This window comes from Harpia harpyja, chromosome Z, assembly GCF_026419915.1.
Source record: "Harpia harpyja isolate bHarHar1 chromosome Z, bHarHar1 primary haplotype, whole genome shotgun sequence".
Classification (NCBI taxonomy): Eukaryota; Metazoa; Chordata; class Aves; order Accipitriformes; family Accipitridae; genus Harpia; species Harpia harpyja.
In genome coordinates, this window is record NC_068969.1 from 116,701,128 (window position 1) to 116,726,974 (window position 25,847).

The 25,847-nt window shown below is 39.9% G+C and overlaps 1 protein-coding gene across 7 annotated transcripts in view; it reads left to right on the plus strand.

Annotated features, from left to right (window-relative positions):
* Positions 1 to 228: 228 nt before the first annotated feature.
* The window catches only part of MALT1 (MALT1 paracaspase), a 39,921-nt gene continuing 14,302 nt past the window's right edge, over positions 229 to 25,847 (plus strand). The window contains exons 1-10 of one of the 7 annotated variants that reach the window (XM_052778912.1): positions 229 to 435; positions 2,318 to 2,484; positions 7,917 to 8,038; positions 9,164 to 9,314; positions 13,379 to 13,557; positions 15,377 to 15,473; positions 16,206 to 16,238; positions 18,002 to 18,028; positions 19,175 to 19,210; positions 21,064 to 21,267. In XM_052778912.1, coding sequence (XP_052634872.1) covers positions 275 to 435; positions 2,318 to 2,484; positions 7,917 to 8,038; positions 9,164 to 9,314; positions 13,379 to 13,557; positions 15,377 to 15,473; positions 16,206 to 16,238; positions 18,002 to 18,028; positions 19,175 to 19,210; positions 21,064 to 21,267 — 1,177 coding nt within the window. In that variant the 5' untranslated portion in view covers positions 229 to 274. The remainder of the gene's footprint in view (positions 436 to 2,317; positions 2,485 to 7,916; positions 8,039 to 9,163; positions 9,315 to 13,378; positions 13,558 to 15,376; positions 15,474 to 16,205; positions 16,239 to 18,001; positions 18,029 to 19,174; positions 19,211 to 21,063; positions 21,268 to 25,847) is intronic. The other 6 variants (XM_052778913.1, XM_052778914.1, XM_052778915.1 and 3 more) reach the window with 6 other exon arrangements.

Here is a 25,847-nt window from a genome sequence, read left to right on the forward strand (position 1 = left end):
CAGCGCCAGAGCGCGCACTCCCGAGCCGGGGGAAGACCTTCCCCTTCCGAAGGGCCATAGGCCTCCCAGGCACGGACATGGCCGCGGGTCCCCTCAGGGAAGGGCGCGAAGTCGCGCCCGCGCGCGAGGGCAGCAGCTCCGCCGCGCCTGAGGCGAGGCCCGCCGCACCGTTCCGCGCCGCCCTGTGCGGCTGCGCTTGGCGCGTCCTTCCGGGCCGGAGCACCGCCCCGGGCGGGCCGTGGCTCCCAGTCGCTGGGGCGGCAGGAGGGTGGCTATGTCGGAGCCGGTGCGGAGCACGCTGGGGTCCCTGCCCCTCAGCCGCCTGGCGGAGCCGCTGCTCCGGAGGCTCAGCGAGCTGCTGGACCGGGCAGCGCCCGGCAAGGGCTGGCGGGACCTGGCGCAGCGAGCGGGGAGCCGGGGCAGGGTCCGGCTGAGGTGAGGGCGGCCTGCAGGAGCGGGCGGGGAGCGCGGCAGCCGGCACGGGAGGCTGGGGGGCGGCCCGCGGCCCTGGGCTGCGCGGAGCGGGGGGGGGGGGCGGCGAGAGGGGGCTTCGGCGGGAGCCTCGGCCGGGGTGGGGGGGCTGGTGGGGGCCGGCTGCTGCGGCGGGGAAGCCGCGGGGCTCAGGTGGCGCAGCCCCGGGCGGAGCGGCGGGGCGTCTCAGCAGAGCGAAGGCTAAGGCCGTGGTGCCGCCGCGGGGTCGGGGGCTGGGGAGGCGCCGGCCCCAGGGTCCCTCCCGGAGCCTTCTTCCCTGTGAGGCCGCGCTCTAGCGCGCCCGTTGCTGAGAGCACACGGGATCGTGAGCGACGCGGCCGACGAGTGGTATCGGTCTCGAAGTCAGCGGAGGGGCAGCGAGGGTGAAGCAGGTGTGGGTTCGTCTTTGCTTGCCAGCTCCTCTATAAGTTTGTACTCGAGCGAAGAACAGCAGCTGAATGCTGCAGTTGTTTCGTTGTTGCCTCTGCCTGAGTTGCCCAGCCTGTGGTGGCTGTACCGTCCCTTTCCGCGAACCCATACCTCATTCATACAAAGGAAGGGAGCATCCCCTAACCGAAGCTGGGGCAGGTAGGATTGAGGACGTGTAGCCCACCTCTAGGAGATGTTTGCTTAGTCTCGCATGAGGGCTTCCAGCGGAGAAGTAACAGGGTGCAAGCAGTGTGGTTTTTTGCTCTGCCACCTTTGTGATTGGAAAGCATCCCCTTGTACCTCACCTGACTCTCCTCAGTGTGGATGCAACCAACTGCTTGCCCTAGACAGGGAACACAGAAAATGTTTGTTGGCTATTCCCTGTAGCTCCTCTTGCCTATATTAGGGTAAACACATTCATTTTCTTCAACTCTTTCTTCCTAGGTCACATTCTCTAGATCGCTTCCTGATCATTTTACTTCCTGTGGCTTTTCAAGATTTTGTTTAGAGGGTAATATCTCAAAAAAATGAGGCATTTCAAGTGCAGCGCTGAATGTATGTTATGAAGATGTGTCTTTTCTCTATTATGACTGTATTAATATAGGGAAACAGAACCTGAGGGCTACAGTGTGACCCCTCTGTAGGGCCTATTGCTACGTTTGTCTCTCTGTATCACCCAGTAAAATACTACGAAAGTCTACATGATAAGCGAAAATATCTTGCCTCCAGGTTTGCATGGCACTGTGATTTAATGAAAGAAACACCGATGAATCTTTTTAGTGGGAATACATCAACTTGTGTTCCCTTTCCATAGCTGTATTCATTTCCTTATTATCTGTGTTATTTTAATCTGCTGTGATTGAAAGTGCATGAAGACTTAACACCAAAATTTAAAACTATGCATGTTTATACCTTGAGATGAACTTACTGGAGCAGTTAACTGCACTGTAGCAGTAGGTGTGTGTATCAGTTAAGCTGCAGCAGTCACTTGTTTTAACAACTACTCTGAAAATCAAAGTCTTCCTGGACTTTCAAGTTAGATTCTGACTCACTCTTTACTGCTTCTGAATTAGGAACACGAAAATGAAAGATGCTGTACTTGTTTTTCTGCTGACACTTTAAAAAGTAAAAATTAGAGGATTTCTTAATACATTTGGTCAGAATTGTTAGGTACAAGCATCTCTTGTTTTCTAGCATGCAAGTCACTCTTACCACTTTCTTTCTGTGGAGGTGTCACTGTATAACCTCAGAAATCTTGAAACTTGAAGAAAATACTGCAAATATGTCCAAATCAGCTAGGAATTTCCCATCTCTATTTTTTTTGTTTTGATCTGTTTGCTGACAAGTGATTTTTAACTCTGCTCCTTTCTGAGGAAAGAGTACTAAGGTCTATGCCATGTCTTATATTATTTTGTAGCCCTCTGGATTTAGAACAGTGTTCCCTCAAAGTGCTGGAGCCAGAAGGAAGTCCCAGCTGGAGTCTCCTGAAACTACTGGGAGATCGCGGTTGCACTGTGGTGGAGCTTGTGGAGTTCTTGCAGGCCCTGGAGCATACAGAGGCTCTCCAGTGTCTCAGCCATTCAGGTCAGTTCTGGTTTGTGCTTTCACTGCACCTGTGTGTTTTACACTGGGAACACTGAAGTATTCATTTTCTTCAATAAGTAAAAACATCTTTAGTGTTTGAATTCTAGTAATTGGTATTCATATGATGATTACCATAGTAATTGGCTCATGTGATTTGGAGATTCAAAGTAAGCCCAGTAGATAAGCAGGCTTAATGCAGTATTGTTGTAGACTTGGACTTGGCTGCATGGATATGACAGGTGCTGTCATTCCCTCTGCTGATTTGGATTCTCTATCAAGCTATGCCTTTGGGAGATGCTTATAGAACTGAAATGGTTGAGTTAGAAAGACAAGTAGTGTTGCCAGCCACCTGTTCAGGCTACAGGTTTCATTAACTACATTTCATAGCTTACCCTAATTGAAGGGGAAGGGTCCAATTAGTGCCAGTTGTGGTCCATATTGGATGCAGTCCAACTTGCTAACTGGACAGAAAAACAGACTGACTTAGGATAGAACTAGATGATTTTCTACCAACACGTTCAGCTTGCTGCTTCACGAAAAGTCTAGGAAGTGGGGCAGTGCAAAGGGAATGCATGCGTAAGACCATGTAGACCAAGTGCTTCTTGCTATAGTACAAAACCAGGGCCCTTTTTTATGTTCTCCTCCTTCAGGATGTGAAATTCAGCCTACTAGGAAGTTACAAAAGCTTCTCTTCAGAGCGGGAAGTGGAAATGAGACTAGCAAGCTTCTTTCCATACTGTGGAAACTATTGTTTCATTGTCCATACCTATTGTTTGGACAGTGTGAAAAAAGAAACCATGGGCTGAGAACCATTGTTAGGACAACCTTGGAATTTTTCAAGTAAACTGCAGTAATGCTTTGCAGCCGTTTCATCTAGTTAAGGCTGCTGCTTCTTACTGTACTAGGAGGACCACGTTGTGTTGAATGACGTGTGATTGAGTTATGCGATAGCTGAAGTATACCACTGTAGGCTTGGCGAGGAGAGGGGAATTGGTGTTATATCAGTGTGAGTGGATTGCGCTTATAGGAGCAAGAGTTGAGGTGGAGGCATAGGCAGTAGTATGCTGTCCTGCACTATGAATGCTTGTTCCTTTTTATTGTTCTCCATATGGTGGTTACTTGGGGAGTATTGAAAACAAGAATGGTCCTGGTTCACATTTGTGCTGCAGAGTGCCTGCACTGAGCCAAAGTGTTGTGCTTGCTTGATCTCCGATCATCTCGAGTATCACCACTGTTGAATTGAGCATTTGTGTGTGGCTGGCTGTCAGTCAGGTTACATTTTGAAATATGTAATGAAGACTAAATCCTGGGTAAAACAGGAGCTTGCTACATAGCAGAATTGTGAGATAGTGGTATCGATTAGGGAACTGGATAGATAGCTTATATATCCTTGTATTGAGCAGAACAAGCCAATAAGTAGACTTTTGTCAAGACCCCTTGGAACTGCAGAGGTGGTCTTGTTATAAATGAGTCTCTTGCAGAACAGTATGATCTGTGATAGAAAGGTTTCAGCATCCTCTAAGGAGGACTGGGTAGCTTCATAGAGACTGAGAAACTGGAACCAAGAGAAACCAAAGTGAAGAGTATTTGAAGAAAGTTTAAGTCAAAAAGAATTTTAAACTATTTAAAAAGAAGTGGTAGGCCTTGATATTTGCAGTGAGTTTATTTAAATGTTCAGGGGTGGTTGATACTTGAAGTCAAAGTACAAATTCCTAACTGCCCATTTGTTCTCATACACCAAAAAGAGCTTAAGTGTTGCTCAAGTTCCTTTAGGAATTGGATTGTTTAATGTAAGACCTCTATAGCTGTCATCCTGGTTTGTTAGACTGTTTTCTATCAGCTTAGTTGATGTAGTTAAAAAGACACAAACCTTTGTGAGCCTGTGAGTGTACTGGTTAATGGGTGTACGGTTCTGATGCTGCTTAGTGGTCTGTTTTGGCAGTGATACTACTTCAGGACCTTTATGGCAGAGATCTATTGTTACAAGTTGGGACGTTGCTTTGTTTGCAGCAATATAAAGGATCTCTCGGAGAATCATGGACTCCGAGAATCAAGTTCCAGACCTTGTTTGTATCTCAGAGTTTAGAGACTTGCCTGTCACATTGGATTAACTCCATGAAAGATCATCTTCCTATAAAGACACAAAATAGTAGTAATAATAATAGTAATAATGACTTTAAAACTTCTCCTTTTTGGTCGTGAGAAAGCCTAGGCATCTTGTTCCTTGCGTCATCTCTCTATCTCTTTTCTTCCCTTTTTTTATTTTGTCATGTTGTGAACTTGCTGGAAATGAATGAAATGCAAAGAGCTTTCTCCCAGGCTAAGAAGGAAAAAAGGCTTAATAAGCAATTTGTGGTATTACAGTCTAGTCCTTGTGCAACCTCACTGACTTGTGGCGATTGAAACAAGAGCAAAGAGGTGTTTTGCCTCTCCAGGCAGGTCTCTTACTGCAGCAGTTTAGGCACTTCAATCTGAATGTGAGTAATTGAGGCCGAGTTTCCAGAAATGACTGAAAATGTTTACCAGTGTGTAAGCTAAGAACGTGACAGTTGGATTATAGTTAAGATTATAAGTACTTTATTTGCACTGCGTGTTTCAAAGTCTGGTAACCATAAATGTCAGTTTGCCATCCTCAGTGGTAAAACTTTCCTTTTTGGAAGGAAAATTGAAGAAGTATTTGTGTATTTTTGTAATCATTCAGAAAATTGAGCTAGAAGGTTTTCTTTTTGAACCATTAAATTCTGTGATGCTTGCAGGAAGTAGCTGTGTAGTGTTGAATGAATCGCAGGAAAATAAATGGAACTGTGAAGAAATTATGAATCAGATTTCTTAGAACTTGTTTGTAATGTTTCCAAGGAGTGCAAAATACTAATCTTCAGAGAATTTGTTTTTCTCAACTACTGTCTTAAGAGATGTTAGTGATGCAAATCAGGAGAGATTTAAAAAAAAAAAAAGTGGAAGTCTTTGGAAAGAGCAAGTCTTTTTAATTTTTCTGTCCTTTAAATTGAAATAATATAATTCATGTTTGTCTTGGTTAATGTTAGGTGATTGTGATGCTCGAAAACTGTACTTAACACACTCCCCTTAACTATGAAAAACAGCAGAGGAAGTCTTAAATGAGGAACTGAGGTAGTGATATTCAGGGCTAGGGTATAAAGGGAAGTTATTTTAGAGAAAGAAAGGTAGGGAATTTTCAAGTCCTGTAGCTCGTTTGGAGTAGCTGCCTGTGTGATCAACTATTTCAGAATAAGACTGTGTGTGGAGGAAGTTAATATAGCTCACTTCCCTGCTAGACAAAGATTATGTGATTTCCAAATGTCGTGTATCTCTGTTTCAGTCTGTTGGCCACATGGGTTTCTGCTCAGGTTCCAGCCCATTGATCAAATTCTTATGGTTTCTTTCCTCAAACATTCTCTGTTAGCAAAAAGTTCTGATGTGCGGCTAAACTGTTATTCATGAGGCGGGGGGGAAAGCAGACAAAAAGAAAACTCCTGGCAGAGTGTAATAAGGTAGCTTGTAGCAAATGATAATCTTGATTCTTGTACCGGGATATTTGTGATCTCTTTGCAGCTACTTTTTTTACACAGTGTCTGGTTTACTCGATACTGTTCTGTAAGATTATTCCCCCAGCAATCTGGACTACTGCTTCTGTACCAGACTACACTTTCAGCTTCTGCAATGTGTTTTCATTAAGCTGTAAAGAAGAAACTACGTTCTCCCAAAACAGGGAAATTAGACTGACTCTAAAAAAAAAAAAAAAAAAAAATTTTTAGTATGTATGACTGTTCTGAATCTGATTGTTCATTTCTGAGAGTATTGAAAAGGTGATGAAGTGCCTCTGTACCGTTCACTATTTCTGTGCTTTTTCTGTAACTAGTTGTACTGGCCATAGCTAGGATAGAATTAATTTTCTCCATAGCAGCTCATATGGTGCTGTGTTTTAGATTTTTGACCAAATCAGTATTGATAACACACCAATGTTCTAGCTTTTGCTGAACGGTGTTTGCACAGCATCAAAGCCTTCTCTGTTTCTCACTCTGCCACCCCAGTGAATAATTAGGAGTGTGCAATAGGCTGGGAGGGGTCACAATTGGACAGATGACCCAAACTAACCAAAGAGATATTCCCTACCATGTAACATCATGCTCAGCAATGAAAGGGAAGAGAAGGAGTTTTGGAGGGCCTAGTCATCTTTTGCTTAGGAACTGGCTGGACATCGATCAGTCTACTGACAGGACGTGGTGAGTGATTGCCTTTGCATCACTTGTTTTGTTTTCTTCCCTATTCTTCCACTTATCCTTCACTTATTAAACAATTATTATTATTGTTTGTTAGTTTTATTTTGACCTCCAAGTTTTCTTGTTTTTATTCTTACTTTCCCTCTTCCCCCATCTCACTGGGGTAAGGGACTGTGTGGTGCTTATCTGCCCACTGGGGTTAACCCACAACACTAGTATTGTAACAACTAGTCATTAATGTGTAGTATTGCTTGTGGTCCCACGGGGTGGTTAAATGCATTTTACCATCCATAGCAAATAATGCTTTAAACTAATGATTTTTTTGATGGCTTATCAGCTCAGTGTTGCTGAACACCTTGGTCATAGGTCCATGTATTTTTTGACAGCAATGTGAGGTTAAACTTTCTGTTTTGCAGTTGACTTCTCCCCCTGCTCTTCTTCTGATGACCTTGGTTATACCAGTGGATCTGTTTTTGGGGTCATGCTGTAACAAGATCTCTGGAATGGTCTAGGTTAAGAAAATAACTGGATCATATCAGACTGGTGTCAGAATTTCACACGTGCTATTTCCTGGCAGTTAAAATTTGACATGGAAAGTTTTACCTTGCATATTGGGAAAAGAAAACCCTGGCCCTGCGTTCTACAGGAGTCGAAGGCATAAAGCTGAAACCAATGTTTCAGCTAATAAGGTTGCATGAGGAATAGTAGAAAAACGCGCTATGTTGTAGTTGACTCTTAGTGTTTTGATCCATCCCTCAGGCTGTGCCTGATCTTAAGCTGAAGATTAACAGCTCAAAGAAATTGTTGGGAATGAGCAAACACTTAAAACTGGGAATACCTTTCCTAGAAGGGTTCTGTGATGCCATTGGAAGTATTATTTGCTTTAGTGAGAAGAGAGCAAGAGGGATTGAAGTATCCAAAAATTAAAATGTCTGAATGATCTACCTTGAATCTTCGATAAACTCTGTAGAGTACTGATCAATTTGAGCATGGATTTTGTGTAATGGAAGACAATTTTGAATGTCTTAAAGTCATATAACTAATTGGAACTGTGCGTATATACAGTACAAACAAATTATTTTCAAGTACATTTAATGACAGAAACTTTCTTTGCTCAAAGGACAATTTAAATGCAAATTTAAATTGTGGTTGTATTTCTTAATAACTTTCCTATGTGTAAATTCTTTTTTAAAGGTATAAAGATTGTTGTACAGCCAGATTCTCAAGCAGTGCTCTCTGGTCAGGTCGTCAAGCTATGTTGTTGGGCAACAGGACACCCATTTGTGCATTACCAGTGGTTCAAGCAGGAAAAAGAGGTAGTAGTTGATACAGAATATAGGTGTTTTAAATGCTGAAAATAATAGGTAATGATTTTGGATGATTTTTTTTTAAGACTGTTACTCTTATTTACAGTGAGAGAAGCTTGCTATGTATACTAATAAAAATAGGGGTTTAAGAAATGCTGCATGGTGACCCTATCAATGTGCTAAAACAATAAGGTGGTTCCTTATATTCAGATGACTTAATCCTTGGAGGCTAATCTTGGAATGTAACAGTAAGGAAACTGTAAGTTTAGTTGTCTCTCATCCTACCAAGAAGTTTAACACAGGCCACTGAGAAACTGCCACAGTGGAACAAATGCCAATCACTGTCGGGTTGGACAGATGGAAACTGGTTTCCTGAGAATGAACAGTTGAAGGCCTGAATTCAGTGGTGCCATAGGCTTCTCCAGTAAAATACTGGAATGCATGTGAGCTGGTATCTCTGGAATTTGAATGGCAGCACTTAACACCCATATTTCTGGTCCTGGTTATGTTTCTAGAAGATGAATGCACTTTTTTCTTAATGTTATTTTATTGTAAGTACTATTTTTAAAAATGCAGTAAGTTTATGGTATTTTAATTGCTGTTAGGACTGAAATTTTTAACTCATTTCCTATACCTTTCTAAAAGTTTATCTAGATCATCCAAAACGTGGCTTAAAAAATATGATTACAGTAATTTCCTGTTCATTGCAGTTAAAATATAGATGCAGCAAAAAATTATTTTTCTGTGAAAGAATACTACAATTTCCTGGTCATAGTTGAATATATCTTAAGACTAGAGCTGAATGTAATACACATGCTGGTTGGAGTAGTGCTTAAGAAATTATTCCAAGTTATTTGTGGAAAAAGGTAAAAATTATTAATTTCAGGAAGAGCTTTTCAACTGGCTTAAAAGCTCAGAATTGTCGTAAATAGAGGCATATGAATTATTCTTGGAAGAAAGCCTGTCTCTGAGCTACTAAATACATAGAACAAGACTTTTTAATCCGAAAGTTTCAAGTAAATGAGGGAGTTGAGGCTGGTGTTATGCACATTGAAATAAATATTCTAATGTTTGATCCTGGCTTAGATTAAATCAATCTAAATTTAAATATTTCTTGGTTCACCTGTAATTCAGGTTCCCCATGGTAATTCTCCAGAGCTGGTTTTGAATCCGGTGAATGTAAACGATTCTGGCTTTTACATCTGTCGAGTGAACAGTGAATCTTCCTTTGTGTTCAGTCGGTGGGCACGACTTGAAGTTTGTGATCTCCAGGGTACATCTCATGGTGAGTGGCAAAAACATTGTCTTCTGAAAGTCTGTCTTCCCACTTGTTAGAGGAACTTGGGTCCCTGTTGTTGTCTTTGTCTTGCACAGATATGAAAGAGGGCTGATGAAAAATGTGGTATCCAGTCATTGGGCTCTTGTGCTGGTCACAAAAACAGAGGAGAAATGAAGTTCCACAGTGGTGGTTAAGAATAGATAGATGGAGGACATACACAGTCTCAGATCCTTTTAATTCTTAGAGGGTTCTTGGACCAAAAAAGCAGTTCTTTAACTCTCTTGTTGTTTACCTGTTTATCTCTTGTAACTTGCTAGTGACTGGACACGCAAAGTCTATTCTGAATGTCTGCCCCATGGGCTCTGGCCTAATAGTCAGGACTGTTTGTTTCCCCTTTATCTGTGTGCTGGCAGTCTGAGAAGAGAGGTACTTGGGTAAAGGAGAATCTAATGAGGTTCTCTGCCTTCCTAGAAAGAAGTCCTACCTTACCTAGAAGGTCAGAACAGTAAACTACAGAAGAGCACATGCATGCAGGAGGCCTGGACACGTTAGAAAACCTGTGGAATGGAAAGAGGGTTAACTGCACTCTGAGGAAACAGGACTGAGGTCTGGAATAAGGTTTGGCAGGGAGCGAAGTGATAGATCTCCCTTCCAGTCACTTTTTCAGATCATAATACGCTATCACAATCTTAGACATGTACCAGGAAAGATAAATTGGTCAAAGCCCAGCACGTTCATTCTTTGCCAGAACATCTGGGGAAAAGACAAGCTGGTGCTCCATGGATATGTATGTTGCAGAATATGTTTGCTAATGCAATCTTTTCAACTTCATATAATCAACTCACATAGCAGTGAAGACGACATGCCAATAATTTACTGAAATAAACCTATGAGAGGAAGAAACACATGAGTTAAACTGAGTCTTTTTGGTGTGAATTGCATCTTCATGGATTTTATAAATGACCAGCTAACAGTCAAATGTGTGTTACCTGCGTAAGAAAAGCCATAGTAATTCAACTGTACCAATGTAAGCCCATATGAATGTATGGCACTGGCTTGAAGATACCTCTGCTTCAGTGATGGGTTAATCTCCATCTGCTGCATACATGATGAAAGTATGGAAGTGGCAGAAGCGTGAGAAGAATGGAATGATAGCAGAAAGCAAGTAAGATTAAATAGCTGTCTTCTCAACAGTATCCAGCTAGTACTGGAATTTGTTACTAGAACATAAAGAAAATCTTGCAAATTTATTTCTTGGATCTAGTATATTATTACTATGCATTTATTTCCAGTTTCCTGAGGTTGCTGGAGTGGTGTCTTTTTGTTTTCTGGTGTGTGTAGGTTTTTTCATTTTGGTTTTGTTGTTGTGTTTTGGTTTTGTTTTTTTTTTTTTTACAGAATAGTCAGTTGCATTAAATAGGCATTGACTCATGCACTAAGTCTACCATTTATAAACTTTCTAATTAAATAGCTTGGACTTGCTTGCTATTGGCCCAAAGATGAGTGAGATAGAAATCAACTGCACTGCCTTCAGACTGCGAAGAGTACTTATTTTGTCTTATGTCACAAGTCAAAGGTGTTTTCCACTTGCATCCCACATATAAAAATTATTCATGTCAGGAAAAGAGATAGAGAGAACCGACCTTCCAGTAAAAGATCAAAAGCTATTGCGATGTCATTTGAGATGACCTTTTTACATCTTGATCTCGAACATACTCTTGGTTGCTTATCTAAGCAATTATTTCTTCTGCTTTTCCTTTGCTCCTATTTCAGGTTCTATTCAGTTAGAAACCTGCAGTTTTAGATCTTGCTGATTGCACCAGGAAGCCAAGATTAATCACCTTGTAATGACTACTTTTAAGAAAAAATTGAGAAAAACAGCAGTATATTGTTTTACACTTGTGGCAAAAGTTTTGGTGACTAAAGGGCAGCAGGTATCCACAGCCTAGAGCCTTGCTTTATGTTCCATGACTCTTGGCCAAACAGGAACCATAATGGAAGTGAATTTTAGCATGTTTAGATCTTGGTGATGGGTAGAAGGATGAGGGGCAGGATGGATTGCTCTTTCCTGTGACTTTCCCTCTTAGGGTCCTTACAAAGAAACCTTAAAGGGCTATGTAGTGCTTGCACTGAATAAATGCTCTCCATCTTCTGTAACATTTGGCCTGGGATTACTGGTGTTTCAGTTGAACTACATGACACTGACAGTACCATTTCTGCAAATGTTGACTAGGTATGAAATCTTCTATTTCAGTTGCTGACTGTCTTTTTTTCCTTTTCCTTTTTCCCTTTGTTGCTTTCTTTTTTCAGATACTTTTTTCCTCCTCTCTTTTCATTGCTTTCTGTTTGATGAGAGCTCGACCATTCTCCATTCTGTAAAAGCTGTCTTTCACAGCTGTCTTGTGAACTTGTGATGAGTGAGGCAGCCAGACACAATTCTGAAAGATACTGGTACAGGCTAATTAGTGTATTTTGTGAATGGTACAACAGGCTGTACCAACAAGGGCATGTAAATGAGATGGCAGGTAAGGGGTCCCACTGGAGACAGAAACCATGTTATCTTTCAATCTTATGTTCTCTTTCACTATCTGTAACTTCTGTGGTCCTTGTCTTAAAAGCTAATCCTGTCTAATTTGGCTACAACAGCAGTTCCTTTCCTTCTTATCTTGCTTCTGTCTTCCTGCCCTAAAGGGAATTCAGTTCTTTACATTTTGTTGAAAGATCCTGATATCAAACTGGGACATTGAGAGGGAGGGAGGGGGAGAGAAGGTTCTGTAAACAGCTGAGTGAAATGGAGTAAAGTTTATTTTGACACATAAAAATCTTTTCTATGATAAAACTTACAGAAAACAAAGCTTTTTGTAAGAAAAAATAAAAACCAACAAACCAACACCATTATAGAAGTTGACAGAGAACACAGTAAGCCAGGGTCTCTGTATTTGAAATGGCATACAGCAGTGGTCATAGAACAGAATATTTGCTCAGGCATCTGTCAGTCTTTTTACCAGTATCAAGTCTGCATTAGGAAATACAGCTTTCTTTTAAAAATGCTAGTCAACATTGATCATAAATATGAAACACCTGTTTGTAAAATCTCTGAAGTACAAGTTTATAATGCGCCAAGAAGCTCAGACACTAGTAGAACAGAGATATATATATCATTGTCTCCCTTTATTTTACTATGTAAAAGAAAATGTCTTCACCCCCTAATTGTCAGTCATGAATAGCTCTGATGACAAAACACGTGTCTACATACGTAGCCTAAAAGTAAAGATGAGTGACCTTGCAGCTGAGATAAAAGATCACTGGTGTGACCTTTACAAGTAGGTCTGGGCTTGCTGTAGTATGTGTCAGTTAATCGAACTGTTCAGTACGCAGAGATCAGAAACCTTTTCAGTGGAGGACTCTGGTATGTGTAGTGGATGTTTTAAAAATTAATTTCAACGTTTTGTTTCAATAAATTTTATCATATATAGAAACTTACATCAGCTGGACAAGTATTTAATGCATTTAGGGTTTTCTGAAAAGGTCTTTGCCAAAGACATTTCTATATGGGGACATGTCAGCAGCTGGTGTTTGTTAAGCATTTTTAGCTTTGAGCTTTTTTGGTATATTTACCATAAGGTTTGATGCTCAGTTTAGAATGAGAAGAACAGGGATATGCTAAAACTAACAGATTTTAAGTTTTAAATTCTTATTCCTGTGTACACACTTGCATGCAAGTTGGATCCTCAGTCTGTCCTTCGGTAGCCAGTCTTCTTTGTACTTGCTCCTTTCTCTGCAGCCTTTATAATCCTACAGGCAGGAGTAAATAATGCAAAGAGTCGTTTGGGTTTTTTTTTACTTCTGAGGTATATTTAATGTGCATTCCTTTTTACTTTTCAACTGAAGAACTGGAAAGCCGTTGTTACTCATTTTTAGCATACTCTTAAAGGACAGGTAACTTCATTGCTATTAAAAGTCTGTTATAGTTACACGAAGATGCAGCCATGTGTCGTCAATTCTTATTATCTATACGCAGTTAGATTGTCTCATCCTTTCTTTTCTTTTTTATTCCTTTTTTTTTTAAGGGAGCTTAATTGGTTCGCCTGAAAACAAGTTGCGCATTTGTATTCAGCCTCAGCCACAAAATCTGACGGTGGGGGATGCTTTGGTACTAGAATGCGGAGCTGTTGGAAACCCGATTCCTCATTACCAGTGGTTCAGAAATGGATTTCCCTTGGCAAATGGGAGCAAAAATGTCTACATGGTAAGTTACTGCAAAGTGCCAGCCTTGGGGGACTGATGTGTTTCACTTATCACATAGAGCTTCCTTGAAGAAAATAACTTCTTCATAGCCTTGATAACCTCTTATGGAAGCGCTCACTAGAAGTTGTTCTCCTCTTCTGTTACTCACTTGCCTATACTGTTCTGAGGCTCTGGGGTACATAATTTTGATCCTGAACACGTTTCAGGTGGTGGGATGTAAGGCTATAGCGTATTTTGGATTGGTGTGACGTATTGACGTAACAAAGATTAAATATCAGTAAAAGTGAAAGCTTCTCTTTCTATCTTGCACTGCAAAGCACTCTGATTTGTACGAGCTGTTGCATTCAGTGCTTAATGCATCTCAAGCCTGTGAGGTGGATTTGTATTCTTCAGTTCTTGAAAGCATTTCTAGAACATTGTCGTGTTAAAGAGTGAAGAGGTTTGGCAGAAAATAAACCCCCTTGCATTCCAGCTTATTCTCAGATATCAGAGGGGTTGGGGGCCGCTAGGCTTAGATTCTGAGTGATGCCCAATGCAGCACTGTAAGTCCCCTCATGTTCAATATATTGAACTGCCACAATTACGGATGCACTAATAGCACACTGTACTTTCCATTTAGTTGCGTTCAACAAACTAGAATGGACAGACTTATGGAGTTTGGTTGCGTTCAACGAACTATCACGGATAGATTAATGAACAGTACAGTTTATTAAAGCAACAGGAGTACAGGTTCTTGTGGATTGCCAGTGATAAATACACTGTCTGCAAAGCATGTGCAAATAATAATACAGTCGACTACAAGCACACTAAATTATGGAAAAACTCTATAGAGGTTTCTAAGTTTCCTGGGGAAGCACTCGATATAACCGAGGGTTCGAATCTTACCCAGTAGGTGTCCCTATGGGGGGAAAGAGAGGTTCAGCCTGTCGACTGATCCCAGAAGCCAGCGATGTCCTCCTGACTTGTCTATGATGGTATCTTCCCTAGCATTCCTCCTCTCTTAAGCCCTTTTATACTATTTTCTTATTTTTAGGTGGAGCTTGAGTGACTCTAGTCATACATACCGTTATTATGATTGGTGTAAAATCTCCTCACTTTACTTTTAAAGGTACATGCTAGAGAAAATTCAGAGCGCATGCTCCGTGAGGGGTGGTTGCACCTTGGAGGCAGGTAGCTTTTGGGATGGAGGTGTGTTTTGGTATGATAATGAGATTATAATGAACAAAATTCACCCAGAGGACATGATTTTTTGTGTCAGTACTCCAGAACGGGGCACTTATGATATAAATCAGAAGTAGGGCAGCAGGTCGACAGAACCCTCATTATTTCACCTCCTTGCTTCAGTGGCTTCAATGCAGGGACCTACCGTTCTTGTTCCTATCGTTGCAGCTCCCTGTCCCTGCGATGATATCACAGAGGCTGGCTGCGGTGTCTCCACTCTGCTCCACCCTCCATGTTGCTTCTCTTAGGGTCAGCACGCCAAGCTCCCTTGGTGTTGCTAACATCTAAGGTTGCAGGTTATGTTGCTTAGGGAATTATTATGGAACAGATTCCTTCCATATCCACTGCATTCCACCTTGGAGGTTTACCTCCCGTTAAGGGGGGTGGGGGTGGGGAAACGTATCAATAAGTCACCTCCAGCAATCATTCCACAAACATACATGCTGTCCAGCTTACTGAAGAATGAGGGTATCAGCAGCTTTTGGATTTGGTTAGGCTTTGCTTTTTGTTTTTATTCTTTCTTGCATGTGGGCTTAAATGAAACTGGTACAGCTACTCTTCTGGGGTCTGGTGGAATGACTGTGATGATGCTTGCATAGGTAACTTATGTGGATGTGGAGCATCAAGGGACATATTGGTGTCACGTATTCAATGACCGGGAAGATCAAGACAGCAAGAAGATAGAAGTTGTTATAGGTAAGGAGTTTTTCTGTTTGATATAGATCAACTGATTTATCAATTTCTTCCCTGTCATTAGAATTTATTTTTGAAGCTTTCAGTATAAAGCCAAGCACATGCCTTCTGTATTTTTAGTGTATCCATTTGTTAAAATAGCTGTGCTTGTTTGCAACAAATGGAATTTTAGAGCTTTATAAGCTAGAAAGTGCTTTGGGTTTTTATGGTAACTAGCATAGAAGTGCTACCACTCTTTGGCATTGCTAGCATGTACACGGCTTGTCAGCAGATTGCAAGCTCATTTCTTTATGTTTTTTGACAACTGAAAACCAGTTTAACCCTTGTTGGTGATATGAACTGTGTTACACTGAGCCCTTCAGCAATCAGGACAGGTGAGATTATTCATAGCAAGCAGAATAAATTAATGTAACGTGGTTTAGTGTGTGTGCATGTGTTTGCAGTAAACTAAAGAGAAGATCTGTTTGTGTAGCTTCCAGATCTATGTGGGAATACTATTGCATAATTCATATGGAAAGTTCTTTCCTATCCTAAGAAATATTCTAGTTTAGTACTTCTGAGTTCTAGTAATAATTACTGTATAGTGTTGTGGTCAATGCTGATTTATACTGCTATAAAATGAGCCAGATTGCAGAGAAGCTTGGAAGTGACCTTTGTCTTCCACTTTGTGTGCTAACTCTCATCACTGAGAGCAATTCTCTTCCAATTTTCTCCCCTGCCCCCTTAAAACACAAGGAAGGAAAGCTATGGCAGTGGAGTGCGCAGAAGGTAAAGTAAATCTTTAGCTGTGAATCAATTTTTAAAAATTAATGATGGGGATGACAGACTGTTGAGTGTGTTGCTGAAAAGCATGTGTGGGTTAACAGCTTCAGTCTGTTTTAAAATGCTGATGTGTGATGCAATGTTCCTTTTGCATGTGCTTCTTCTTTGCCTTGATACTGTGATCTAGAGCACATGGGAGAAAAAGCAAGCTACTTTCTTCTTCTGTAGTATTCAAAGTCGTTTGATTTTTGCACTATGTTTGTGTCTTGTTGTGCTTAGAGTTTCTAGTGAAATGTGAAGATCTTGAGATTTCTTTGGCTGGGCTTGGGAGGCAACATACTTGCAAGAAAAGCTGAAGATGTTTAGGAACCTGCGTGACCTTACAGAGCTGGATAAAGCTAGCTCCACTGTCAGCTCTGTGTCTGCAAGCGGTGTTTCCAGCAACCTTATTAGGATGATTTCTGTTCCCCTTTGCATTGCTGCAATGGGGAGGAAGAAGTGTATTGTGACCTTTAATGTTGATGCCATCCCTTGATTACTGAGCATCTCAAAGTCTGTAATATTTACATTGCAGGGGGTCACATATAAAGATGTAAGGCTGCTTACAGCAGCCACCACCCCCGCCAGCTTACCTACCAGTAATGAAAAAAACAAATGCATTTGCGAAGTACAGTAAATGGTTCTCTACCCTGCTTTTTCACAGAATCGTAAAATTTTCCTGGAATTAAACCACTCTGCAGCATTTCTTGTTCGAAGTTTAACCAGAGCTGATGTTCCCCTTTAGCCCTTTTGTTAAAGGTTTAACGCTGTGAGGGGATTGTGTACTGTCACTCACTGGAACATACAAGTGACAGACATTTTGGCGTCAGCCACTTCCATGGCATAGCTTCTGAGGCCAATCATCAGTTTGAGCCTTCACATCTTTTCTGGCTTGGGGGTGTCTGCGTTACGTGACAGAGTGCTATGCAGAAGCCTCCTAGTTACCTGTAAGTCAACTATCCTTTGAAGCAGAAGGTAACCACTGTATTGTCTGTGGGGGTCTACACCCAAAGTACAGTTTGCTTGGATGCAACATCATTCTGCTGTGAAGCTACATTAACATGTACAGTAGTATCACCTCAGGTCACTGCAGTCTCCCATGCGGATATATGAGCCTGCTTTTGTGGCTTAAGAGGTCTGCCTAGGGCTCCACTGCATGGAGCAGGCCTGCTCCAAGAGACCTCTTATGCTTCAGATAAACTATTTTTCTTTTCCATGGTTTCCAGTGTTCTCAGAATAAATAGGTGAAACCTGTGGTAGCTTAGAATGTTTGAAAATTGTATCTGAAATCTTTCTGAATACACATGGCTTTACAAAGTAATACTTCTCGCTCAGGATATTGCTTTTTCAGCAGTCCTTCAAACATCTATTTTTCAAATGGGTGACTCTAATACCTTGTTCCTTATTCATTTAAGCTGCTTGCATGCCTGTGGGATTGAGACATAGTATGTGTTTCTCCCTTTGTTTTGAGATCGACTATATTATAATGCTGTGTCTAGCATAGCTTAGTATATTGATGTAGGATTTTCTCTTCTCTGTGTGTGGAATAAACATATGAAAGGTTAGCTTTACAGAAATGCAAAGCCAGAAGTATTTTAGAAAGGTAGTTTGTTTTCTAATATTCGGCTTCTATTAATAATGGCATGACACTTAATTATATTTTTATTAATAAAAATTTATTTTTTTGCTTCTTGTTTAAACTATGATTTTATTGGTGTATTTCTTCACAGAAGATCTAAGTGATCTTCAAAAACCAGGTAAGTGATAAGTTTTGAAAAACTTTAATTTTGCATCTTCATTTTACATTACAAATCACTGAAGCCTAGCTGGGTTACAATATATAGTTTACATTATTTGGATGTTTTTATAACTGGTGATTTAATAGGGGCAGATATTGTGTTAAGAGCAGCACAGCTTTCTGGTTCCAATAAATTAACTTGAAGAATATAATGCATCATAGGGTTGTTATTATCTTTGTAAAATCACACAAAGCTGGTCTTTTATACTGCATGTATACTTACACAAATACAGAAGGAATTATCTTTTGCTTTCTTGTTTGTGGCTTCTTTGGATTCTAAGTTTTAGTATGTTGATGCTTTTCCAGATGATTAAGGTGAAAAAGATGTAAGGTGTCTGGCTGTCACCAATGATATGGGGAAATGGTATATTTCTTACATTCATGTTCAAGTGAGCTAATGTGATTTGAAGCCAGTTTGATGTTTATTATAGAAATGTAGATCTGGAGTAGTGCTCCATAAGGGATTATCCCTGATACAGTGTTCCCAAAATCTCAAATCACAAAGGACATATAATTTCCTGGGTTAGACATCAAAGATATGTTTACTTTTGCCAACACTTAGTTTTAGTCACTGAAGTGGTACTGTCGCGATATGTAACGTTATTCAAAGTGTACCACTTTGGCATATCACTTACCTGTTGCTCTCGGCACAGCATTGGCTCTACCATCCCTCTGTGAATTACAAAATAAAAGAATTTTCACGTACAGATGGTCATCCCTGCTAAGCATCCCCCATCTTTCATATCTGCATTTCATTTGGAGGGGATAAACTGTTGTTACTGAAAATGCTGGTGTGCAGTTTGTAAGATTCAAAATTATACTGTAAGTATCTATTATTTCTTAATTTATAGAACTAGCTATTCATATCCTATTAGGCTATGTTTGCTGGAAGAGGGTGAAGGAAATCAGGTAAACAGCAGCAAAACAACACCCCAAAACCCCATCAAAACAACAAAAAAAAGAGTACTTTTTTGTCTTAAACTAGTAACATATTAGGTAAAGTAGTACCAATAGCCTATGGCTGTATGGAACATGCAGTTCATTTTCTGACATGGCCAACTATGACTGTAATTACTGATGATCTGCTCTTTTAATCTATTTCAAGCAGACCTACAGGAACAATCAAATGACAGACCTGTTGGTAAGTAGGTTTGTAGCTATAATGAACATATATATTTCCTATCTAGGAAATAGATTTTGCTGCTTCTGAATATTGCTGCTTCTGCCACTGCTAGTGAAATAACTGTAGTGCATGTAAATAGCTGCAGGGAGGGAGACTTCTGTGTATTTTTATAGTCCTTTATAATGCTTGCATGCCCTTTCAGTAGTAAACTATGGTGAGGGCACCAGTATTTTTAGTGACCCGGTGGAGCATCTACAACTTCTCATCTGTTTCAGTTTACTGTTTCAAATTCCTCTGGCCATGACTTTAGCCAGTGTGTTACTCAATTACTTTGAATACTTTGACAGTTGGAGATAGTGCTATTAGGATGGTGTGATAAAAAGGAATGGTAGTCTGTCTGCTAAGGGTATGCTGTCCCTGCAAGCTCAGCTCTTCCTATGCACAGTGGGTGGATACTTTGATCCTGAGCTGAAGCTTATAAAGATAGATGGATAGCATATGTGTGTTATGAAGAACAGTTGCTGGGGTTTTTTAATCACATTCTTAAATTTGCATGGTAGACTTGACTGTGGTCATGCATGTTGTCTTGTTGATGCTAAACCAGGTGGAAAGCCTGCTGGCCTCTGTCAAAATTTTACCACTCTTTCAGGTTCATCAGTGTGAGAAGGAGTGTATCTGCTCCCCAGTCCTGGTTCATATTTTCTAAATTAATTAGAAAGCTTGTACTTTTAAAAGTGTTTTTCAATGACAGTATGCCACTGTCACTCAGTCAGTGCTGTTTAAAATAGTTCACACTGTTCAAGACCCTGGAGGTTTTCCAGCTGAAAAAATGTTGAAAACATCTTGTTTGAAGGAGGTGAAATGTTAGACATTGAGGCTATAGACAGAGATTCTCTTCTGGATCTAGCTGTGTGGGGTTACTGACTCTGAAGCGGGTTTGGGGCATTCACGTGATCTCATTTGCCACCAGAGCTGTGGGACAATAATTCCTGTTGGAGAGGAGAAGTAACAAACCAGGGAGGAAATGCGTTGATTTGAATAAATGCCTTTCTGTAACTTAACTGTGCAAATTTTTTATAAAAATCAGGCTAGTGGTCTCTAAAGCATTTCTGTTAATGTGACTTTTTTTTTTACCCTTTCATTGCTGCTTTGTTTACTTATGACAGAATTACTTCAGACTTTATTAAAATCAAAACGAACATATCTCAGACTATGAGAATATCAGTAGACTTCCCTCCGCATTTTGTAAATTTATCATATCTCTGTATAATTGTTTTTAACCAGAGCAACAGTAAAAAGAAACCTTAACAGACAGAAAAAAAGACTTTTGCTGCTGACCTGTAAAAGTTTCCACCTAAACATACCGTGTTTTATAGAGACGGGACATGGGAGATGGAGATTTGAAAGTGGTCTTTTGTGTGTGGTGGTTTTTTGTTTGCTTTTTGATAAGCATAAAAAATTTTGAGGTTTCGGGGAAAGTATACTGGCTGTAGCTTTGGCAACCTGCCGTAAGACTTTTCATGTTTATTAAATTTCTTCTTGCATGGGGGAATTCAGTAATTGTCTATGCTTTCAGAGAAATGAAAGAAATGGGAGATAGCCTAAGTGACTCATTTCTTGACAGATTATCCAGTCTGAGATGCATCACAGTTCAGATATGTTGACTGTCAAACCATGCTGAAATGTTTTTTTGGATGAGAAGAGGGTTGAGCTGTATTATTGATGTAGGATGACTTTTAAAATCACATAAAATATTATGCCTGAAGTGAGATTGTATACTATTTTCACTTCGGAAGAAATTAAATTTAAAGGTATTGAACCCATGGAATATATAAATGTGATGGTGGTTTTTTTTTCCTTTTTCTTTGCAGCAACAGACAAGGTAGCTCTGTTAATAGGAAATATGAGCTACTGGAATCACCCCCAACTCAAAGCTCCGATGGTCGATGTCTATGAATTGACCAATTTGCTAAGACAGCTGGATTTCAAAGTTGTTTCTTTGCTGGATCTTACTGAGTCCGAGATGCGAAATGCAGTGGATGAATTTTTACTTCTCCTGGACAAAGGAGTATATGGTAAGAACATGTGATATCCCTTCTGAAGTAGGTCAATTTTGTGATGTATCAAGTACACAAACATCTGGTATTTGCCTCTGCCAGCTCACTACATGTGATAGCAAAACAAACTTCATGGTAAATAGCATGTATGCAGAATGGGAAAAGTAAGTTAAGAACACCCACCAGCATATCCTTTGACTTTGGTTAAAATGTTACTGTTTCTTTATTCTTAGAACAGATAACATATTTGAACTTTTTTCTTTTACCACACCTAAAACTGCAGTGCACTTTTTTGTTCGATAGTACTCATGTGTTTGCTAAAAGCTGCTGGATCTGTGTAGCATATTTGACAGCATGCTGTGCGGAAGATGCACATTTGTACTAAGTCATTAGTAGTAGTTTGTAGTAGTCTTTTAAGGAAGAGCAAGATTAGCCTGTTGTGTCACCTGTATTAGTGTATTATGGAAACAAGCTAGTAGCAGTGTAGTTGAAAACTGTGTATACAAGACTACATGTAGTCTTGGACAGCAGTCCTTGCTGCCTTTAGGAGACCTCTTACATACTTTCTTCGTAACCTTCTATTCCGTTGTCCTCCTCCCTTCCCCGTGCTTGCAAGTTAATGATTTGTTTAGGGCTGGCCAATCCCTTGACATGCTTAGGCTGCTAGGTTGCATTTCTGTTGGGGAGGTGGGGAACAGCCCTAAGGACAGCATGGAATATGTTCTCAGCTTGCTGGTGGGACCCTTCCGTTCATCGTGTCTTTTCTACTGGATGTCTGCAGAATGCTCTTTGCTTCTGGATTTCCGTCCTTCTGGTGCTCTTTGGGAGGGGCTGCTCTGCTCTCTTAGTCCTCGCTCACCAGCTCTGTAAAGAACAGAGGAAGAAGTGTGCTTTTCTTTGCCTTGACAGTGAGCTGTGCTCTGATACCAGGTGTGTTGGGGTGGAGGTGGGGAGAGTGGGATATCTTTTTTACCCTCTTCTTTTTTACCAAGTTTTCAGGTTAAGTAGAAATCCTTATTTGAATTGCTGGTTCCTTTCAGTTACTGTGATACTGATCTGGCAAGCACAGAGTTTTTCATAATGTCCTTGACAGGGAGTGAGAGTTCTGCAAACCTGCATTTCTACTTCAGAAAGCAAATTGGAAGGAAGTTTGTTTATGTAAAATGAAAATGTAGTTCTCAAGTTATGTGTATGCACTTTAAGGAAGTAAAATAAAACAGAAGAATTCACATTATCCTTTGCAGAATATACCTTGCATAAGGAAAGGCATTAACTGAGAAATTGGTGAGCTATGAACTTCAGGTTCTGACTTTCTGCAGGTGTCAGTGATACAGGATTTTTCACTGAATTGAATACTAAGATTCCTGTTTGGGCAGAACTTAGGTACAACTATTGTTTCACAGCTCTGTGGAAGGTCTAAATATAGAGTATAAAATTTATTCTTTCTGTGTGTCTTTGCACATTAGATGGAAGGCTTAATAGTGGTTTTGCTGCTTAAGCAGGCGGCAGCCCTCTTTTTTTTTTTTTTCCTTAAACTCTTCAGACTTAAAAATAACACCCCACAAAAATGGAAGGCTCTCACCTCTAAATTGCAGCATCGCTCTAATGATTGTACTGCAGCATCTCATCAGTATTGGTTTAAGATATAGGAGGACAAATTAAGCAGAGTATGCATACCAAAAGATGTGTGTTTAACACATTTCTCTTTTTTTTTTCCTCTATGTTTTTGTTACTTGAGTCACACATCCATTTATAAGATACCTGTAATAGAATATTAGTAATAATTTTAAGCTCTCCTCCATATACTGCACAGGAGGTGCCTTCTGCTGGGATAATGACTAACCAGTCGGGTCTGGTATGCATTGCTACTACTGATATGCATTGATTCTTAGATAATTACTCATATGTTGGGATTCCTTGTCTTGCATAAACTTGATTTTGAGGGACAAAACACAAGACAGAACTGGTGGCTGTGCTAGCTGGGGGAGGGCATGGTGGAATTGATGCACGGAGCAGACCTTCATGTTCTGCGTGGAAAAGGCCTAGAGTGACCTGCCTTGGAGCGTAAGAAAAGTTCTTCTGTGGGCTTTGAGGAGTTTGCTGCTGACTGCCACTATTTTTGTCATTTTTCTAAAAGCTAAGGTTGGATAAACAATTCCAGAAATTATTTAGAACAGAGAGCAAAAAGTTCTGCCAGTTGTCCTATTTAAATTGCAGAATTCCTATAGTAATACCCACCTGAGAAAACATTATTTGATTCTTTTTTGGAACACAAGGTCAGATTATTTCTTAGTATGGCTTTTTTAATGGTGTGTTACCTGATGCTCTGTCTGTGCAGAACTGGCTGATCTGACATTTGGGCATTTATGTCAGAGCCAAAACTTGCATGACATGAAGACTAATTATGGCAGTAAAGTTTAGTAGTCTTTCTGATAGCAGTTTTCTTTTTTTGTTCCCTGGGAAATAGATGTGCTTATACATTTGAGTGAGCTTTTAGATTCTTGCACCTTCTCAATTTTTTCCTATAATTGTTGGCATGAATTTAGAACATAAAGTACTAAAATGGTTTAATGAGTTTGTCACCAGCACCGTATGAAAGCTCTTATAAGGCATGTTTTTGCAGTTGCATTTTCCCAGCAAGTTGATATTTCTGAAAGGTAAGTAGAGCATTCTTTCAGTAGTGTTTGGCAATAACTACTTCAATTTAAAAGGTCACTTTGTTCTTTCTGGATAGTCACTATTAATGGCTTAAAGCATATAAAAGATGCTGTCAGTGCACAAATAGATAATGATTTATTGCATTTTTAGTGGGCATAGCTCCAAATAGAAGAGGCATAGTGGCTACTTCTGTTTAGTCCTTGTTACATGTATTCATGATGCCTAATACAACCTTGTGTAATTCTTTCTTACTGCCAGGAAAGTGGCATTTCAGATACTGTTCCTTAAGAGCAGGAGTGGTAAACAAAGTGATGATGATTTGTCTTCTCTGTCTTATTTTATATTGCTCTAAATGTAGGGTGCAATTAGTATTGTATTCCACAAAGGGTGAAAGCATAAACCCATATGTTTAAGGCTAAAAATAGTTAGGCTGCTTTCTTTTTTAAAAAGAAGAGAGAGAGAAGCCAAGAGAGAGGCGGATATCACTTAAATGCTGACGTCTATGAGGAACTTGAGCCTGCTTAAAATTGTGTCAAAGTGTCTAATGAGGCCCTCCAAACATCTTTACTCTGCTTACTCTGGGTATGCAGAGATTTATTTCTGATCTTGAGCTCAACATATTAACTGTTGCAGGTACTCATCAAATAAGCATAGCGCAGTCATCTGCCAAGGATATAAAAGAAATGTAGTTGTTATTTCTGATATATTTATATTCATTGAGGAAATAACTCTGATAAATCACGCTTTACATTAGAGACTTGTTTCCTTCAGTCAGTCCAATTACTTATTTAACATACACTCGGATATATATAATCTCAAATATAACATTGATTTAGGTCCAGATCCAAACTCTGTGGAAATCACATTTAAGAGTTTCCTTTTAACTTAGGATCTGACATGGAGTCATGCACGTGGTGCTTAACTTCATTTTTAGCTCTCTTTAAACTGCCCTGTCTCAGGTAACCATTGGAATCTTATAAATAGCCCAATAGTACCCTTATTTTTTTAGGTTTTTAATCATATACTTTAAATTCTGTGCCCTTTAGAAATCTAAATTTTAATTGAATAAAGCTGTTGCCATTTTCCAAGATTCTGGCAGATGAATAACCATTAGGCTCTTTGTTTAAGTGAAATATTGCATCCTGGAGTTTACCTTGTATGCACTTGCTGGCTGCTTATCTTGTCTATGCATGTTTCCCATAAAAAGAAATTGAGCACTGTTGATTGAATGGCACAGTTTGCAAGGTCTTGGCATAGTTGTTAATGACTTGAGAGCTTACAAGTAAAAGAGAACCGAAGGCTTAATTTGAAGGGCTATAGTTATATCTTGATATTCCTTTACAAAAAGTGCAGGGCTGTGTGAGAGAAGTATTTTCATTTGTTGTAGCTATCTGTAATGAAAAGGTAAAAACATCTAGCATACCTGCCTACACAAGCTGATTTAAATGTAGATCATTTTAGTATGTCAGGGTAAAGCTTATTTTGTTTTTTCTGGAATATTCAATTTTTGTAGTGACATAAATTTCACAGCTATTTTTAGTAAGAATAATGATGTAAGAAGACCGTATCTCCAGTTAGCATAAATTGTCCTGTCTCTGTTGACTTTTATTCGGTTGCAGCACTATATACTAATTGAAGATCTGACCCATAGACTGCTTTGTATAGATAAATAAAAGTTCTGTTTAGAAGATGGAACTTGCCATAGATAGTCAAAACCAGCACTGGGAACAGACAATAGGAAAATTCCATTTAATCATACAAGTTTCTGGTAACTTCATTGTAAGGCAGTAGAGGTTATTAATGCTAAGATCATCTAATCTTACTGCAAATTGATATGACATTTTTATTCATATAAATAAAATCTAAGCCCTCTGTTGCAGTTCCCTTTTTCAGGGTTAAGAAGAGCTTTTTTTAATTGCATATGTTTTCTTTATACAAAA